The sequence below is a fragment of the Malaclemys terrapin genome, chromosome 1 (genome assembly GCF_027887155.1).
Source record: "Malaclemys terrapin pileata isolate rMalTer1 chromosome 1, rMalTer1.hap1, whole genome shotgun sequence".
Taxonomy (NCBI): Eukaryota; Metazoa; Chordata; order Testudines; family Emydidae; genus Malaclemys; species Malaclemys terrapin.
The window spans coordinates 347,559,413-347,579,881 of NC_071505.1; the positions used below are offsets into that span (position 1 = coordinate 347,559,413).

The 20,469-nt window shown below is 55.6% G+C and overlaps 1 protein-coding gene across 1 annotated transcript; it reads right to left on the reverse strand.

Moving 5' to 3' along the window:
- Window positions 1-1,166: 1,166 nt before the first annotated feature.
- On the reverse strand, window positions 1,167-6,675 carry LOC128830191 (olfactory receptor 51G2-like). Its single transcript, XM_054015976.1, has 2 exons — window positions 6,571-6,675; window positions 1,167-2,384 (listed from the first exon to the last, which is right to left on the reverse strand). The coding sequence occupies exon 2, from the start codon at window positions 2,360-2,362 to the stop codon at window positions 1,391-1,393; it is 972 nt and encodes a 323-aa protein (XP_053871951.1). The 5' UTR covers window positions 2,363-2,384; window positions 6,571-6,675; the 3' UTR covers window positions 1,167-1,390.
- Between the last annotated feature and the right edge of the window lie 13,794 nt (window positions 6,676-20,469).

The window sequence follows — 20,469 nt, forward strand, 5'->3', positions numbered from 1 at the left end:
TCCTCCTGTAGCTCTCCCACCTGCTGCCTGAGAGATTCCACCAGCAGGCACCTCTCACATTGGATGGTCCCCCCAGCCTGGATATCAGTAAGTGGAAATTGCAAGTTACAGTCTTTGCAAAACCACACCAGGATCTGGGTAGAGGCATCCATGCTTAGGCACTCTGTCTGGCTACAGGCACAGGTGGAGGAGACAGTCATTTTTAAAATCAGCTTTCCTGGGCCCTGCTGTGCACAGCCCACGAGGGGCCGACTCAGCCATGCGGGGGATCGGGCTGGCCACTAGAGCTGGATGCAGTACGCAGCTGTGTAGGGCACCAGGACATTTGGGGCTTGTCCTGGTGCCCTACACAACTGCGTAGTTTGCGTATGGGTAGGGACCCTGAGTCTATGATAGACAGGACACAGCATGAGGCAGGAAGAGAGAACTTTAGGCAGGCAGGGCTGAAGGAGGTTTACACAGATTGATTAGTATCAGAGGGGTAGCCGTGTTAGTCTGGCTCTGTAAAAAGCAACAGAGAGTCCTGTGGAACCTTATAGACTAACAGATGTATTGGAGCATGAGCTTTCGTGGGTGAATACCCACTTCGTCAGATGCATGTAATGGAAATTTCCAGAGGCAGGTATAAATCAGTATGGAGATAACGAGGTTAGTTCAATCGGGGAGGGTGAGGTCTTCTGCTAGCAGTTGAGGTGTGAACACCAAGGGAGGAGAAACTGCTTCTGTAGTTGGTTAGCCATTCACAGTCTCTGTTTAATCCTGAGCTGATGGTGTCAAATTTGCAAATGAACTGAAGTGCAGCAGTTTCTCTTTGGAGTCTGGTCCTGAAGATTTTTGCTGTAAGATGGCTACCTTTACATCTGCTATTGTGTGGCCAGGGAGGTTGAAGTGTTCTCCTACAGGTTTTTGTATATTGCCATTCCTGATATCTGACTTGTGTCCATTTATCCTTTCACGTAGGGACTGTCCAGTTTGGCCAATGTACATAGCAGAGGGGCTGGCCAAACTGGACAGTCACTATGTAAAAGGATAAATGGACAGATTGATTAGGTTACTAGCTTTTTCAGGGTCTGCATTTCAGTGGATCCCCGTTCCACCGCCCCATGTCACTTTAAAAAATAATAAATTTGGGCCCAAATCTTGCAATTGCATCCTCATGAGTGGATCCCACCTTTCTTGCAGACCCCGGCAATCAGGGCCTTAGGTTTGATGAAGCTGGCAGGGGAGTGGGGGCGATTCTAGGAGGAAATGGAAGAACACAACATGCGCTGGGATACAACGTCCAAGGGGAATTGCAGTTTTCTTCTTCTGGCCAAGCACAGGGCCCCCTTTGATTTAACATGATGAAGCAATTCACCTGAATTAGGTGAAACCTGATGGTGAAAGTCTGTCACATTGACTCATTTTTCCAACACAGTGTTCTGAGCATGGCTCTGCGGATCAGTTTGGATTTGACACTGTATATGATAGGATTTAAGACGGGGGGCACAATAAGGTAGATATAGCCCACCACAATGTTAAGCATAGGGGGAACATTGTCACCACAGCGATGGAGAACGGACAGTCCAATCATTGGGATGAAGAAGATTAGGACGGCACAGATATGGGAGACACATGTGTTCAAAGCCTTGAGACATTTTTCCTTGGTCGTGAGGCTGACCACAGTCTTAATGATCAGAACATATGATAGCACAATGAACACAAAATCCACACCCACCGTTGAAAGAATGACAATTAAACCATACAGGATGTTGACTTTTATATCTGCGCAGGCCAACTTCATGATATCAGGGTGAAAGCAAAATGAGTGGGAAAGCACATTGTTCCCACAGTAGGTTAGCCTCTTGAGCAGAAAGGGTATTGGGAAGAGGGAGATCACAGCTCTTGAAACAATTGCCAGCCCTATTTTTATGATGGTTGGCTTGGTCAAGATGGACGAATATCTCAGAGGGTTGGAGATAGCGATGAAACGATCGAAGGCCATGGCTAGGAGCACCGAGGATTCCATCACTGACAGTATATGGATAAAATACATCTGGGTGAGACAGGCATTGAACTCAATTTTTCTGATCTTAAACCAAAAGATGCCCAGCGTGGTAGGAAGGGTACACAAAGCCAAGCCCAGGTCCATCACGGCCAGCATGGAAAGGAAGTAGTACGTAGGCTTATGAAGACTTTGGGTCTTCTTGATGATGATCAGGATCAGGCAGTTCCCTGAAAGGCCGACAAGATAGAACATGCAGAAAGGGATGGAGATCCAGTGGTGATTGGCTTCCAGCCCCGGAAAGCCCGTCAGGAGGAAGGTGGAAGGCTGATAGAAGGAGGAATTGACAAGTGGCACGGTGTGCTGAAGCTGCTCCATCCCACCTCAGATGTCGCACAGCCTAGAGTTAAAAACAAAACAGCAACAAACTGCCCATGTCATTTGTCTGTACAGTGCATAAAACCCTATAACCACAACCGCCCATCTGATTACCTGCTCTGTGGTACATATGACCACATAACTACCAAAGCCCCCCATATGAGTAGAGGCTCTACTGAACCTACAGTCATGTAATGATACAAAATTGCATGTGATTACACTGCGCTACAGGGTATACAACCATTTAATAACCACCAAAGCCCCAGGTTTAGACACTGTCATGGATCACTGATGCCTCTTTATAGAATTTCTTAGGCACTAGGGAATCTCTACAGTAATTATCACCTAGACTGAGGTTATGTTGGTAAGCAGGTACAAATTGGTGTAGGAGACACTGAAGGCTCGGAAGAAGGTGAAAGTCAAGGTCTGATTCGCTGCTGTTACACCAATTTTGCAGTCACTCCAGTGTCAAAATGACATTGTAGAATGGAGATTTGAGCCCTCAGCCTCTGTGATAAATGAAGGGGGGGGTGGGCGGGTAGCTCCCTTTTACAGACACCCAGCCAGCCAATTAGCTATAAAGTCCCTCTTGGTGGCTGCTTGCTTTATCTGTAAAGGGTTAAAAAGTCCCCCAGGTAAAGAAAAGGGAGTGGGCACCTGACCAAAAGAGCCAATGGGAAGGCTAGAACTTTTTAAAATGGGAAAAAAAGCTTTCCCTTTGTCTCTGGGTTGTTCTCGCTTGGCTGAAGAGACAGGGGCAACAGCAATGTTGTGTAAAGTTTGAACCAGGTATGAAAAATTATCTTCCATACCTAGAAGGATTCACTGGGACAGGGGATGTTTAGACTGACGCGATCAGGTTTATTTCTTTATTGTGGCTTGTGGATTTCCTCTGTGCTAAGCTCAGGTATTTTTGTTTTCTTTTGTAACGGTAAGCTAGACCCCAGAGAGCCGTTCCTGGTGTTTAATCCCTTTTCAGTTGCTCTATAACATCTAGCAATAGCCTGATTTTCCAGATGTTTCCTTTCTTCTTCTTTTAATAAAATTTACCTTTTAAAAAAAAAACTGATTGGTTTTGTGTCTTAAAAGGTCTGTGCATATGTTTTTCAATTAGCTGGTGGCAACCACAGGGTTTCCCTTTTGTTTGTTTCCTTTCTCGGCTTCCCCGAGGGAAGGGTGGAAAAGCCAAAGGGCCTCAGGGAAAACTTTCATATTTTTTTTTGACTTTTTGGGGATTTGCAAGAGGCAGTTTTTCACTTGGGTGGTGGCAGTGTTTACCAAGCCAAGGTCAGAGAAAATCTGTAACCTTGGGGGTTTAATACAAGCCTGGAGTGGCAGGTATTAATTTTAGAATCCTTGCGGGCCTCCACCTTCTGCCCTCGGAGTGACAGAGTGGGGAATCAGCCTCGACAGCCTCCTTCACCCTCAGTTCTGAATTTGTCCTCTCGCCAATCCACCAGACTAAGACAGCTGAGTTTCAGTTTGTGCAGCTACTGATCTACAGCCAATCCTCCTTCACTTCAGTATCCGATGGCCAGCGGAGAGGGGTAGAACCCGCAGAGTAAGGAAAACACCCGAGAGAAAGTTCTACTCAAAGAGCACCTGTGATTTTTGCGAACCATACTGTGAACCTCTCTTGTGGCACCTGTCTGAGGCTTGTATGGGGCTTTACAAACATTAGGGTGAAACTCAAAAACTTCACCAGGCACTGAAGTCTTGTTTGGAGGTGTCCAGTGAGGCATAGAGTTAGTGCTGGCCTGCTGGGGTGAACGCCAGCCATTAGTGCATTCAGCCTCAGGGGCAGAGATCGAGGCCAGCATTTTCAAAGGTGCTGAGCACTGCCAATACCTTCTGACGTTAATGGGAGCCACAGGTGCTCCACACCTCTGACAATCAGGCTGCTTAGTTTGACACAAGGCTTTTGTTAGTTAGCAATGAGCAGGCATCAGTCTCCAAAAGTGCTATCAGAATCTACCCAGTGGCATTGTATGGCCGGGGATGTCTGATCTGGCGTGCTTCAGCACATACGCTGACCTCTAACTGATGGGGTTAGGAAGGAAACTGTCCTTGGGAACAGATTACTCAGAGCCGCCCGCTGCAGGGCATCTTGCCCCTTCCTCGGAGGCACCTGGCACTGGATGATATGTCATTTCATCTCTCTGGGCCTCTGTTTCCTTCCCTGTCCTTTGTCTGTCTGGTCTATTTAGATTGTAAGCTCTTCAGGGCAGACACTGTATAGTAATTAGTGCAGTGGTGCCTTGATCTCACTCGGAGCCTTTAGGACCTATGACAATACACACACAAATTAAAGTGTTTTCTTATTCTTGGTCTAAACTGAAATGAAAGGTTCTGTTAAGGAGCCTGGTTATCTTGGACCTAAATAATACTTAACTCTCGGTATAAAATGTAACAAATGTGACGAGATCATAGTTGAATGACGATAGTGCTGCAGGTGCAGAATGCTTCATTTAATAGAGCTCATTTCAGATTAACACGTGTCAACCTGTGGAACTCCCTGCCAGAGGATGTTATGAAGGCCAAGGCTATAACAGGGTTCAGAAAGGAACTAGATAAATTCATGGAGGATGGGGCCAGCAATGGCTATTAGCCAGCTGGGATGGTGTCTCTAGCCTCTGGTTGCCAGAAACTGGGAATGGGTGACAGGGATGGATCACTTGATGATGACCTGTTCTGTTCATTCCCTCTGGGACACCTGGCATTGGCCACTGTCGGTAGACAGGATACTGGGCTGGATAGACCTTTGGTCTGACCCAGTATGGCTGTTCTTATGTGAATATTCAGTGACATGTGATTTCATTCCTAGCAAGATTTCATCCATCAGTCTCTAAACATGCTTGTAAATATGATAATGAAATCAAAAGTTTAGCAGGGACATGAATTCTCCTGCTTGGGCCATACACCAATGTCTAACCAATGGGCACTGGGAAGAAACTGTCCTCTGGGCAGGTTAGTATTGTTAGCAGTGCTAGGTTACGCTGGCACCTACTCATCACCAATCAAGGACGAAGGCCCCATTGTGCTAGGCGCTGTACAGACAAGTAACAAAGATGGCAGTCCTTGTTGATTGGCTGTAGCAGACTTGGTAGAGGGCTTTGGTGAGAAAGCTTTCCCCATGAGCTGTCTCTGCAAGGAATTCTAGGGCACTCCACAATTCTATGGGGCCTGCAAAAAACCACCTCCATCCGCCTGTGTGATGAACTGGGACTGTTCCTACTGTGGTCTTTAAATGCTGACAGGGGAGTGTGGCTAGGATAGTCTGCATTGGGGGATGGGAGACTGACCGACAGAGAATACCTGAGCATGTAACATGAGAACCAAGGAAGGGGTTAGAGGCCAGGTGACACCTTTGCCCGGGAAACTGAACAAAGGTGGTGGGACGGGTCGCTGAAGAGAGAGTTTTCAGGAGCTGGCTGGTGAAAAGGCTGGGAGGCAGACAGGGCTCTGACCTCCCAAGGGGGCTGTGGGGCCCCGAGACCCCAAGATGGACCTAACTGAGGGGGTCCCTGTTGTCTGTGCCTGCAAGACCTGTCTTGAACTGTGTTCCTGTCGTCTAAATAAATCTTCTGCTTTACTGGCTGGCTGAGAGTCATGGTGAATCGCAGGAAGCCGGGGGTGCAGGGCCTTGTGTCCCCCCACACTCCGTGACAGCCTGCCAAGCTGAACATCACGTGAAAACAGCCAGGATATGGCCATCGAATTAAGGAGCAGGGATGGTGAGAAACGTGACTGGAAACAGCCCCTTGAAACCCTGTGTGCCGTGACTGTAGAGGCCAAAATTAATGGTCTGTTACTTCCAAGTGGGGAGAGAGAGAACTGGAATCTATGAGGCTCAGACAGCAGCCGCAGCATTGTTAACTGAATTTCAATGGCCAAGCCTTTCCCTCGAGCTGCACCAGAGGTTCATTACATCTGTCTGGTACCATGCCCCTCAGCCAGGCCAGAGTCACTAGCGATGAGGCACTAGCCACAAGGCTGGGTTTCGGATCTGATCAGTGCCTAGTAAAGACGCATTTTATTTCTCAACCGAATCCCTGAGCTACATGGAACCCCTTGGTGCCATTTCAGAGACACTTTTCCCGACTTTAAAGGTCCACGCCCCCTCCATAAACTATACCCCCCTTGTTAGCCACACACTGAATTTAACACATCAAGGAACCATCAAGACGCTGCTAAACCAGTTTACTCACCGGGCTGACACAGCAGTGGGAGGTTACGGCCTGTCCTCACGTTACAAAGCGGCACAATCCAGTTCCAGACCGAACGAAGAACTCACATCCGTCTTTCAGGGTGGGGCGGAAGGTATATATAACACATCCCGAAAAGGAGCCAGCAGGGGTCACGTAGCCAATCCAGGGTCTCAGGGGAGCCTGAGCTTTCTGAGTGTAAACGCTGTGAAATGTGCAAGGGAAAATACCGTGGAAAGTAAATGATCTTTCCATTTATGAGGCTTTCTCAGTGGAGCTGTTTTCCCCCTGCTGGCTTATTGGGCAGCGTGTTTACAGTTAGCCCTGATTTATGACTGACAAAGCAGTGGGTTGGGAAACAAATAACGTTTATTGTGAGATTGAAACTGTAATTAAAAGAGTAATAAACTGTAAAGAAAACACACACATCACAGGCTGCCAAGGCAATAAGGGAGTTGAAATGGTGCCAGCCCTCCCCACCGTGCTCCGGATTTATTTAAAAACCATAACATACTTTGTAATGCACAATAAAAACCAGATAAAATATTACAGAGCCAGAAACAGAAGGTTTATTAGCTACTGACTCGTACAGTCCTGTGCAGTATCTGAGTTTCTCACGTTAATAAAGAGAGAAATGTTGGTCCCATGGTGCAAATAAACATACCCTGCATTTCTGGCTCATTTCAATACGTGTTTCCCTAGACTCATTATAGTTCTGGAACGTTCACAGGGAATCTCTCAAATGGCCTAGACATAACCCGGACACATCTTGTCAGATTTGCCACAGGGAGCCAACTTCTGCTCCGATCTGCATGGGTGTGATTCCCAATGAAGTCAATAGGTGTTGCACCCATGTAAATGAGAGCAGGATATGGCCCTCCGTGTTTCTATGGCACTCACTTCTGGTGCTCTCCGGCTAGTAACAGCCCCAGCCCAGGTAGTAGCTTCTGTCTGTTCCATGTCCTGCAACCCAAGTTCCACATGAGACATGCGTATCCTGGGTCAAGCATCCATTCCATCTGTGGGATTCTCTCGCAGGTGTCCCCCGGGCCCCAGCTGTCTCCATGGTTCAGTTCATAGCCTTGCTATTGGAGCCCAGATTAACATGTGTCAACCTGTGGAACTCCTTGCCAGAGGACGTTGTGAAGGCCAAGACTATAACAGGGTTCAAAAAGGAACTAGATAAATTCACAGAGGATGGGGCCAGCAATGGCAGGCTTCTGACAGCTCTTTCTTTTTGGGTTCTTTCCCCTCCTTTTAACCTGTGTGTCATAGACTCATAGACTCATAGCCTTTCAGGTCAGAAGGGACAGTTATGATCATCTAGTCTGACTCCCTGCATGATGCAGGCCACAAAAGCTGACCCAACCCCTTTCCCTTGACTCTGCTGTTGAAGTCCCCAAATTCTGTGATTTAAAGACTTCAAGTCGCAGAGAATCCTCCAGCAAGCGACCCCCGCCCCATGCTGCGGAGGAAGGCGAAAAACCTCCAGGCCCTCTGCCAATCTACCCTGGAGGAAAATTCCTTCCCGACCCCAAATATGGCGATCAGTAGAACCCCGAGCATGTAGGCAAGATTCTCCAGCCAGACCCTCATTGGCCATTGATACTATTTACCAGTGATGGCACGCTGTTGATTTGACTAAAATCACGTTATCCCATTAAACCATTCCCTCCATAAACTTATCTAGCTTAATCTTAAAGCCAGACAGGTCCTTCGCCCCCACTGTTTCCCTCGGAAGGCTGTGTCAAGCAAGTACTCCCCATTTCTCCATGAGCTTTTAGCTTCTGCACAGGGGATGCACATAATCTGTGATGAGCACAAAGGACTCAATTGTGTGTATACATGTACATGCCTCTACCTAACGATTAAAGCTGCAGGGTCAAGAATACAAGGCAGGAAGTGCCAGAATGAACCTTGCCCTCAGACCTTAATCCCATCCCCTGCCCATTCAGGCTCTCATATTATTATGATTTTATTGCAGCAGGAAGAGGGTATTCTATCTCATAGAGCTGGAAGGGACCCTGAAAGGTCATCAAGTCCAGCCCCCTGCCTTCACTAGCAGGACCAAGTACTGATTTTTGCCCCAGATCCCTAAATGGCCCTCGGAAGGATTGAACTCACAACACTGGGTTTAGCAGGCCAATGCTCAAACCACTGAGCTATCCCTCCCCTGAAGAGGGCAAGAGGCACAGGAGGAAGGAGAGACTGGTTTCCAGTCATGGTCGATAGCCTCCTGCTGAGTCCGAAAACATCTGCCCTCATTGTAATAGAACTTGTAGTTCAAGGATTGGCCTTATTAGCCACCTGAGGACCCATAACTCCCATGGAAGATGATCATACTCGGGAACGAGTGATTGCCCATCATTGCGGCAGGACCTAGAGGGACCCACTGAGTTTGGGGCCCCACTGTGCAGAGTGCTGCGTGCACATGTGGAGCTCAGTGTCTAGGCAGACAAAGGAGATGTTTGGGAGAGAAAATAGAAACACAGGGTGGGGGCATGACTTGCCCACAGTCACCGAGCAGCGGAGCCAGGACAGAACCCAGGTGTCCTGAGCCCCAGTCCTGTGCCCACTGGGTGTCTGCCACCACACTGGCTCACACCAGGACAAATCAGGAATAACTCTACGGACAGGAGTGGGGTTACACAGTGTAAAATCAATGATCAGTGAGAGGAGAATCAGACCCTGTTTTTATACGGGTATGTCTACCCTGCCCACAGCACCATGGTGCCCAGCCCTGGTCTGCAGACCTAGGCCTGTGCTAGCACTATACAAATAGCCATGTAGACATCTGAATCTGCTGACTTTCCTCTGAGCTGGGTCACACACACACACACACACACACACACACACACACAAATATGAGCTCATTGCTGTGACATTCGAACAATTTACTCCCACACAATTATTCTTCCTGTGATTTTGCTTAATCCCATTTCCCAGGACTGGGTGTGCTGCAAAGAGGGACACCAGAAACTGGGGAATCCATTGGTCTGCTTTCCCAGTGAGACAAAAGCCACTTTCCCATACCCTGGCGGGAGGCAGCCCTGCTTGGCAAACACGCTGAAGTTAAGTGCATTTCCGGCAATGTTTATTCCATGTTCCTTGTCCCTAATCCTATTCATATTTATAATGCAGTGCAGGGGTTAGCTAGTGAACTTTGATATGGGGGTGAAGAGGGACCATGTGGAACAGGGGGCCCTGGGGGATCCTCCCATGGGAAAATGTTTTGACGATACCTGTGCGATCGGGCGCATCCACAACATTCAAGAAGGCACCCTTGGGAAGTCGGTAGATGAGCTCCAGGGATAAAACAAGGACCTAGCAACATCTGAGGAATGGTGACACCATCTAAAGCCGGTGTGGAAATTCCCCCTCAAATGGTGCATAGGCCGTGCATGGCTGGTCCACTGTGAATTTCACCCCATTTCTTTACCGTGATGCTCTGAGCAGTGCTCAGGGGGCAGGGCTCCTCTGGGATTGAGCACCTAGAGCCAGAGAAGGATCTGCCACATGCACACTGTTAGGCCCAAGAAAATGGAGTATAGAACAGGTTGTTTGGCCAGCTTAGCCAGAGTTAGGCTAACAGTAGTTGCTGGGCCATTCCTGTCTCTTGGTGAAACATGAAGACATGCTTGCTTGGGCTTCAAAGAATGAGATAAGGGGCGGGGGCACATTCTTGTACCAGATGTACTAGGAACGGTTTGTTTGGACATATGGAGACTTGCAGTCTCCACTCCCTGTTTCTGTACTCAACTCCCTCCTTTCTCCTAGTTTCTGGTGCATGACAACAAAGCTCATAAGAAGTTGCTGAGGCATCACGAATTGTTTGTAGTGTCAAAGAAGATAGATATGCATGAATATTAGAAGCTTTCTAACTAATAAAGGGGGGTTGGGTTGTTTTAACTATGACGCGACGGAACTGTTTATATAACCTTACTAGTTATTGTAATCGTGGCTGGTTCTCTCTGGAGACGGGCCGCTCTCTATTGTTGTGTGCACTCTTCAATAAAGAGCTTGTGTTTGGACCTTGCTGGTGTTGCCTGTCTCTCTCTCTGCGGTCAGACAACGAACCGTGCCGTCTGGGTTCGAGTCCCCGACAACCTGAATCAAAAGGCAAGAAACGCAGGACCAGACCAAAGCTTATTGGTAGTTCTTGGCAGAGACCAGCAGAAGCTCCTGGGACCATCCCAAGCCCCGCTTTCTGAACCTTTTCCAAGTCCAATGGACCTTTTTTGAGATGATGCGACCACATCTGCACACAGCATTCAAGGTGTGGGCGTACCATGGATTTATACAGAGGCAATATGATATTTTCTGTTTTACTATCTATCCCCCTCTTAATGATTCCCAGCACTCTGTTTGCTTTTTTGACTGCCGCTGCACACTGAGTGGATGTTTGGTCTGACCCAGTATGGCCGTTCTTATGTTTTCAGAGAACTATCCATAATGGCTCCAAAATCGCTTTCTAATTTAGACCCCATCATTTTATATGTGTAGTTGGGATTATGTTTTCCAATGTGCATTACTTTGCTTTTATCAACACTGAATTTCATCTGCCATTTTGTTGCCCAGTCACCCAGTTTTGAAAGATCTCTTTGTAGCTCTTCACAGTCTGCTTTGGACTTAACTATCTTGAGTAGTTTTGTATCATCTCCAAATTTTGCCACTTTTCCAGCTAATTTATGAATATGTTGAACAGTACTGGTCCCAGTACAGACCTCTGGGGAATCCTGCTATTTACCTCTCTCCATTCTGAAAACTGACCATTTATTCCTACCCTTGCTGTGTGTGTGACAAGAACCGGGGACGTGGGAGGGGGAAGGGACAGCCCTCTAAGAGGGGGATGGAACCTGACCCCCCCCCAGACTGACTCGTCCCCCCGAAGCTGCCCCGCTCCAGGCTAGGGGGCCTGTTCGTGGCTTGCTAGCCGAGCGAGGGGCCTCCGTGGGATGAGGGGGGGGTTAGCACCCACCCCTCTGGTCAGCATCTCCCCCTGGCTGGTGTACGTGGCTCCCCACAAGGTGTGCTGGCTTTGTGGGTCCCCTTTCCCAGTGCCCATCTCTCCCAGTCACTGTGCAGGGAGCCCAGGCGCCGAGCTCCGCTTCATGGAGCCCGGGGATCGAGGGGACTGACAGCGCCATGTTGCATCGCTCTACCCCAGAGGCTTTGTGTGTCCAGCTGCAGGGACTTGCTCAGGATCGCGGAGGATGGATCTGTCTGAAGCAGGAATTGAACCCAGGATTCTTGAGTGTCAGGCCTGTGCCCCGCCACTGGGTCCCCCACGCTTGCTTCCTTCCTAAGGGGGCTCCTATCTTATAAGCCTTGTTCCCATCTGTTAACAATACCCCTGAGGCCATCTCCCAATCACACCCAGCTCCTCTGCACACCCACGGCCGGCCGGGCAGCCGCCCCGCACCCACACGTCCAGTCTTGTCCCAGGTTAGCCCCACTCCTGTGAGGCACTGCATGTAGGGACACAGCTGTGCCCATAGGGAGCTCACCACAGGATCAGGGCCTAAGCCTGAGAGCTCTGTGGGGCAGGGGATGGCTTGTAGCCACGTCTGCCCAGCACAGGGCCCCCTGCTCCGGGATGGGGCTGACGGGCCTGAATGCAGTTCGAAGGATGCTAATTATAGCTCAGCTTCTGCTCGTTATCATTAGTTATCTCACAGCAGCACCCAGAGGCTGCAGCTGGGATCAGAGCCCTGTTGTGCCGGGCGCTGCCCAGACACAGCGCGAGAGACAGCCCCTGCCCCAGCTGGGATCAGAGCCCCGTTGTGCCGGGCGCTGCACAGACACAGCGTGAGAGACAGGCCCTGCCCCAGCTGGGATCAGAGCCCCGTTGTGCCGGGCGCTGCACAGACACAGCGCGAGAGACAGGCCCTGCCCCAGCTGGGATCAGAGCCCCCTTGTGCCGGGCGCTGCACAGACACAGCGCGAGAGACAGGCCCTGCCCCAGCTGCGATCAGAGCCCCCTTGTGCCGGGCGCTGCACAGACACAGCGCGAGAGACAGGCCCTGCCCCAGCTGCGATCAGAGCCCCCTTGTGCCGGGCGCTGCACAGACACAGCGCGAGAGACAGGCCCTGCCCCAGCTGGGATCAGAGCCCCCTTGTGCCGGGCGCTGCACAGACACAGCGCGAGAGACAGGCCCTGCCCCAGCTGGGATCAGAGCCCCGTTGTGCCGGGTGCTGCACAGACACAGCGCGAGAGACAGGCCCTGCCCCAGCTGGGATCAGAGCCCCCTTGTGCCGGGCGCTGCACAGACACAGCGCGAGAGACAGGCCCTGCCCCAGCTGGGATCAGAGCCCTGTTGTGCCGGGCGCTGCCCAGACACAGCGCGAGAGACAGGCCCTGCCCCAGCTGAGATCAGAGCCCTGTTGTGCCGGATGCTGCACAGACACAGCGCGAGAGACAGGCCCTGCCCCAGCTGGGATCAGAGCCCCGTTGTGCCGGGCGCTGCCCAGACACAGCGCGAGAGACAGGCCCTGCCCCAGCTGGGATCAGAGCCCCGTTGTGCCGGGCGCTGCCCAGACACAGCGCGAGAGACAGGCCCTGCCCCAGCTGGGATCAGAGCCCTGTTGTGCCGGGCGCTGCACAGACACAGCGTGAGAGACAGGCCCTGCCCCAGCTGGGATCAGAGCCCCCTTGTGCCGGGCGCTGCACAGACACAGCGCGAGAGACACGCCCTGCCCCAGCTGGGATCAGAGCCCCCTTGTGCTGGGCGCTGCACAGACACAGTGTGAGAGACAGACCCTGCCCCAGCTGGGATCAGAGCCCCCTTGTGCCGGGCGCTGCACAGACACAGTGCGAGAGACAGGCCCTGCCCCAGCTGGGATCAGAGCCCCCTTGTGCCGGGCGCTGCACAGACACAGCGCGAGAGACAGGCCCTGCCCCAGCTGCGATCAGAGCCCCCTTGTGCCGGGCGCTGCACAGACACAGCGCGAGAGACAGGCCCTGCCCCAGCTGCGATCAGAGCCCCCTTGTGCCGGGCGCTGCACAGACACAGCGCGAGAGACAGGCCCTGCCCCAGCTGCGATCAGAGCCCCCTTGTGCCGGGCGCTGCACAGACACAGCGCGAGAGACAGGCCCTGCCCCAGCTGGGATCAGAGCCCCCTTGTGCCGGGCGCTGCACAGACACAGCGCGAGAGACAGGCCCTGCCCCAGCTGAGATCAGAGCCCCCTTGTGCCGGGCGCTGCACAGACACAGCGCGAGAGACAGGCCCTGCCCCAGCTGGGATCAGAGCCCCGTTGTGCCGGGTGCTGCACAGACACAGCGCGAGAGACAGGCCCTGCCCCAGCTGGGATCAGAGCCCCCTTGTGCCGGGCGCTGCACAGACACAGCGCGAGAGACAGGCCCTGCCCCAGCTGGGATCAGAGCCCCCTTGTGCCGGGCGCTGCACAGACACAGCGCGAGAGACAGGCCCTGCCCCAGCTGCGATCAGAGCCCCCTTGTGCCGGGCGCTGCACAGACACAGCGCGAGAGACAGGCCCTGCCCCAGCTGGGATCAGAGCCCCCTTGTGCCGGGCGCTGCACAGACACAGCGCGAGAGACAGGCCCTGCCCCAGCTGAGATCAGAGCCCCCTTGTGCCGGGCGCTGCACAGACACAGCGCGAGAGACAGGCCCTGCCCCAGCTGGGATCAGAGCCCCGTTGTGCCGGGTGCTGCACAGACACAGCGCGAGAGACAGGCACTGCCCCAGCTGGGATCAGAGCCCCCTTGTGCCGGGTGCTGCACAGACACAGCGCGAGAGACAGGCCCTGCCCCAGCTGGGATCAGAGCCCTGTTGTGCCGGGCGCTGCCCAGACACAGCGCGAGAGACAGGCCCTGCCCCAGCTGGGATCAGAGCCCTGTTGTGCCAGGCGCTGCACAGACAGGGCGCGAGAGACAGGCCCTGCCCCAGCTGGGATCAGAGCCCCGTTGTGCCGGGCACTGCACAGACACAGCGTGAGAGACAGGCCCTGCTCCAGCTGGGATCAGAGTCCCCTTGTGCCGGGCGCTGCACAGACACAGTGCGAGAGACAGGCCTTGTCCCAGCTGAGATCAGAGCCCTGTTGTGCCAGGTGCTGCCCAGACACAGCGCGAGAGACAGGCCCTGCCCCAGCTGGGATCAGAGCCCCGTTGTGCCGGGCACTGCACAGACACAGCGTGAGAGACAGGCCCTGCTCCAGCTGGGATCAGAGTCCCCTTGTGCCGGGTGCTGCACAGATACGGTTGCCAACGTTCTACTTGCACAAAACCAAACACCCTTGCCCTGCCCCCTGCCCTGCCCCTTCTCCGAGGCTCCGCCCCTTCTCACTCCATCCCCCCTCCCTCCGTCGTTCACTCTCCCCACCCTCACTCACACACTCATTTTCACTGGGCTGGCCCTGGAGGTTGGCGTGCAGGAGGAAAACTTCCCCAGGTCACTGGTCAGAGTGACCCCGCTCAGTTCAGTCTCGAAGGGGGGAGAGATGTGACGGAGCAGGGAGCAGGGCAGATTTGACCTGGGAATGTTGCAGGGGGGTTGCAGTGGGAATGTGGAACTTCCCTTGAAGGAAGCTACCTGAGCTGTAACCTGAGCCAGGAACGGGGGTGGGGAGAATTAACACCTTCTGCCCGGGAGACTGAACAAAGGAGAGAAGCAGCGGGAGGAGTTTGGAGTTAGTTTCGGTTTGGGCTGGGTGGTGCAACGCAGGGAACCCCAAGCTGGGGTCTAAGCTCCCTGAACCTCCCAGAGGGACCTAATTGAGGGGGTCTGGTCGTACCTACACGCTCTGCTTAAGACTGTGTTCCTGTCCTTAATGTGACGAACTGGGACTGTTCTTGCTGGGGTGTGGGAATGCTGACAGGGGAGTGTGACTAGGATGGTCTGCATCGGAGGATGGGAGTCGGCCCGAGGGAACATACCTGAGCTTGTAACATGAGAACCCAGGAGGGGGTTGGAGGTCAGGTGACTCCGGGGCCCGGGAAACTGAACAAAGGCGGTGGGAGGGGTCGGTGAAAGCAGAGTGCTGGAGGCAGGCTGGAGAGATGGCTGGGAGGCAGGGATGGCTCTGACCCCCCAAGGGGGGTGGGCTGGCATGCCCTGGGACCCCAAGCTGGACCTAACTGAGGGGGGCCCTGTTGTCTGGGCCTGCAAGACCTGTCTTGGACTGTATTCCTGTCATCCAAATAAACCTTCTGCTTTACTGGCTGGCTGAGAGTCATGGTGAATCGCAGGAAGCCGGGGGTGCAGGGCCCTGAGTCCCCCAATACTCCGTGACACTCCACCCTCACTCACACACTCATTTTCACTGGGCTGGCCCTGGAGGTTGGCGTGCAGGAGGGGGTGAGGGCTCTGGTAGGGAGTGCCGGCTCTGGGGTGGGGCCAGAAATGAGGAGTTCAGGGTGAGGCAGTGGGTTGGAGTGCAGGGGGGTGAGGACTTCAGCTGGGGGTGCAGGCTCTGGGGTGAGGCTGGGCCTGAGGGGTTTGGGGGGTGGAAGGGGATCAAGGTTGGGGCACAGGAGGGGGTCAGGGAGCCGGATCCTGGCAGTACTTACTTCAGATAGTTCCCGAAAGCAGTGGGATGTTCCCTCTCCGACTCCTACGCAGAGGCACGGCCAGGGTGCTCTGCGCGCTGCCCTGTCCGCAGACACTGCCCCGCAACTCCTATTGGCCAGGAAACATGGCCAATGGGAGCTGTGAAGCTGGCGCTGGGGGTGGGGGCAGCGTGCGGAGCCTCCTGGCTGCCCCTATGCGTAGGAACTGGAAGGGAGACATACCGCTACTTCTGGGCGCCGTGCAAAGCCATGGCAGGCAGGGAACCGCTGCCCCGCCAAGTGGACTTTTAACGGCCCTAGCAACGGTGCGGACCTGAGCCGCCAGGGTCCCTGTTGAAAACTGGACACCTGGCAACAGTAGTGCCAGCCACTAGACCCTGCCTTCCCCCTACTGCTGTGTTGGACCCCAGATCGCTTCTGTGGATTGCACACAAAATAGAGGTTTATTAGCGAACCAATCCTAACTCTCGTCCAAGGCCCGGAGGCGGCTCTCCTCTTCGGAGGCGGCGCTGTTGAGTGACGGGGACAGCTTCCTCCGCCGGACCTGCATCCTCTCCCGCAGGGCACACAGGTTCTCTCCGCGCAGCGCTGGCGTTCTGCTGTGTACCTGGCGAAGGTGGGCGTGAGCATGATGCTGATGGAACCAGCACACGTGGCCTGCGCTCTTGCCAAGACGTGACCCTGGCTGCGGAAGCTCCGTTTCCACCCCGGCCCGGTGTCCACGGCGCTCCAGGTTAGACGCTCCGACTGTCCCGGATGTGTCCTCGGTGGCATTTCCTCTGTTGAGTGACGGGGACAGCTTCACGCTCTTGGGGGACGGGGCGAGTTTCCGAGGGGGTAGCGGGGCTCCACGCGGTGCAGCCACCGACCTGTCGACCTGTCCTCTCTCCCCCACTGATGCCCTGGAAGTGACACGTTCGAGGAAGCCCAGTATGATTCCCCTGAAGGTGGGGCCCTTCCCCTTGCAAGGGACGGACGATGACTTGGCCCCTCTCCCTGGAAGAGCACGGGGCGGCTGTTCAGCCCTGGGCGGTGCCTCAGTCAGCACCAGGGCCTCTGTCTGCCTCACGTTTGTTCCAGCTGTCAGGAATCCCGGCTCTCCTGTGCCCGCAGGGCGGGCTCTTTCTCCCAGGGCTTCCTGACGGGGCCCTCCCAGCTGGCTTTTCCGGCTCCTCCTGCGCTGCAGCCGGATGTTCATTTTCCGCCGGTGTTCCTGGGCAGCGGCTCTCAGCCGCTCAGCTGCCATGTCGGCATAGACAGCCTGGGAGCGTATGACACAGGGCGGCAGGATGAAGGAGCCCAGGGCCTTCTGCGCCAGGTGGATGTCCAGCCGGTGTGCCACGGCCTGCGGAGGAGCGAGATGCTCCCGTGCCAGCGAGGGCCCCTCGGGCGCTGGGCGAGAGGCTGCGCGAGCGCTTTCTCCCGCAGACCAGTCGGAGGCCCTGGACTCGCTGCCCTCCAGAGACGACGGAGAGGAGGCAGGTGGTTCATCTTTCGCCACGCTGGGAGCGCCCTGCCCCTGCCATCCAGGCTCAGCATGCAGAGGGTTTGGATCTGCCGCGTCTCCTAGGAGAGTTGCTGACCCCCTTACACGGATACGCTGTGTCTGCCACACCGGAGAGCTGGTCCCCGGAGAGCGGGCGCCGTCCCGCCCCTCTAGCTTGCAGCACGGGCAGTCCAAGCATGTGCAATGGTCCATTTCCAGGTGGCCCACGATTTCCAGAGACAGAGGCTGCTTCCCCCCTGGGCCATGGCGGCTGCGGCTCCGGGCCATTCTCCTGAAGCTGGATTCCAGCTCCCGTGAGATCCTCTTCTCACTCCAAACGGCTGTCTCCACGGATGAGCTCCGGGAGCGCCTGCCGGTCCCCGCCAGCCATGGAGCTCCTTCGCCATCATGGGTCCTTCAGTGCCCAGGACTTTCCTCAGAGCTCAGCTCTCTCTGCTGTGGGTGAGGCTCATGGGTCGCTGGGCGAAAGGCCAGTCTCTGGGACTCCTGGGCCCGGTGGGAAATTCCCAGCACCTTCTTCCCGGGAAAGTCCAGGGTGGATTTCAGCTCTGCCTTGTCCTCCGAGAAGCGGCGTGAGGAGCCGGGGGACCCTTCCCCATCACTCGTCTGGGAGGTCTCCTGGCTTCTCCTGCTGCTGCTCCCCAGGGAGTGTTGGGGCACTGCCTCGGGGCAGCTGGCTTTGCCCTCCTTTACCCCCATTTCATGCCAGTGCTGGGACCGGTGGGTGAGGGGCTCCCTGAGGCCTGTCTGGAGCTCTCCCGATTGCCCCGTGGAGAGGGCTGTAGGACCTTGGCGGGGTGTATGGCAGACATTGAGCGGGGGCTGGGTTTGGCCTCTGGGCTCTGCTCCTGGTGGGGCAGATGGCAGGAACAGCCGCAAGGACTCCTGAATCCTCCGGGGAAGCCCCCACCTCCGCTGTAGCGTCATCTTCCGGAGGTGGCGCTCCAGGTGGTCTCTGGTGTCCCCGTCCATGAGCGAAGGCTGCTGCCCCAGGACGAGGATGTGCAGCTCAGCGCGCTGGCGGGCTGCAGTCGGCCTCGGCAGTGGGGGTTCTGGCACAAAGGCTCTGAGCGACCGTTGGATGAGTGCGGGGAAGCCCCATTCGTGCTGCAGCCTTTTCTTCCTGACGTGCAGCCCCAGAGCCTCTCTGGCCTCCGGGCCCAGGAACAGAGCCTCCCGTGCCCGGAACTCGACTTCAGCCTCACGGGGTGGAACCGGCGCACGGGGCGCCCTGGGAACCATCCTGCTGAGGGACTGGGTGTAGAGAGTGCCCAGACCCCACAGGGCCGTGAGATGTTTGTGCTGCACATTCAGCTCTAGGTGGCAGACGTCCTCTGGGTGCACGAAGGGCAGCAGGGGGTTCCTGGCTTTCGGGGCCCTGTCCCCAGCAGGGATCAGCTTGGGGAGGTGCAGCCGGGACACGAGATGCAGCCTTTGCCAAGAGCGTCTCACTGCAGCAGGGATGGCCCCCAGCCGGGTCTCCACACATTTCTTTGCCACGTGGAGCTGCAGCCGCTCCTGAGCGTCACGTCCCAGGCTGAGCCACGGGCGGGGAGCAGCGACCACTCTCCTGGCTTTCCCCACGTCCTGCTCCAGGTGCACGGTGCTCTTGTGCCAGGGCAGGAGGAAAGGCCCCTCTGCATCCTTTTCCGCGGGGCCGTGGGGCTCAAGCTCCGCGGGGGCTGAGGTAGGTCGGAGCAGCCGCACCGACTCCTGGATCCTCCTGGGCAGCCCCCAGCGCCGGTGCATGAGTCTCTTGCGGAGGCTGAGCTCCAGCTCTCGTCTGCTGCCCTCGCTGAGGAAGGACAGCTCGGCCTGGAGAACGGCCACGTCCCCGTCAGCCGGCGGAGGGGCCTTGGGCTGGCCGGGGCGGGGGGCAGCTGCCATCAGGCCCCGCATGGATTTCTGGACGATGAGAGGCAGCCCCCACTCGTGGTGCAGCCTCTTCTTCCTGACATGCAGCTCCAGGACCTCTCTGGCCTCCGGGCCCAGGAACAGAGCCTCCCGCGCCCGGAACTCAACTTCAGCCTCATGGGGTGGAACTGGCGCACGGGGCGCCCTGGGAACCATCCTGCGGTGGGACTGGGTGTAGAGAGTGCCCAGGCCCCACAGGGCCGTGAGATGTTTGTGCTGCACATTCAGCTCTAGGTGGCAGACGTCCTCCGGGTGCACGAAGGGCAGCAGGGGGTTCCTGGCTTTCGGGGCCCTGTCCCCAGCAGGGATCAGCTTGGGGAGGGGCAGCCGGGACACGAGATGCAGCCTTTGCCAGGAGCGTCTCACTGCAGCGGGGATGGCCCCCAGCCGGGTCTCCACACATTTCTTTGCCACGTGGAGCTGCAGCCGCTCCTGAGCGTCACGTCCCAGGCTGAGCCGCGGGCGGGGAGCAGTGACCACTCTCCTGGCTTTCCCCACGCCCCGCTCCAGGTGCACGGTGCTCTTGTGCCAGGGCAGGAGGAAAGGCCCCTCTGCATCCTTTTCTGTACGGCTGCGAGGCCCGAACTCCGCGGGGGCTGAGGTAGGTCGGAGCAGCCGCACCGACTCCTGGATCCTCCTGGGCAGCCCCCAGCGCCGCTGCATGAGTCTCTTGCGGAGGCTGAGCTCCAGCTCTCGTCTGCTGCCCTCGCTGAGGAAGGACAGCTCGGCCTGGAGAATGGCCACGTCCCCGTCGGCCGGCGGAGGGGCCTTGGGCTGGCCGGGGCGGGTGGGAGCCGCCATCAGGCCCCGCATGGATTTCTGGACGATGAGAGGCAGCCCCCACTCGTGCTGCAGCCTCTTCTTCCTGACGTGCAGCTCCAGCTCCTCCCGGGCTCCCGGTGGGAGGAAGGGCAGCTCCTGCTCCGTGAACTCGGTCCCAGCTGCGCGGGAGCT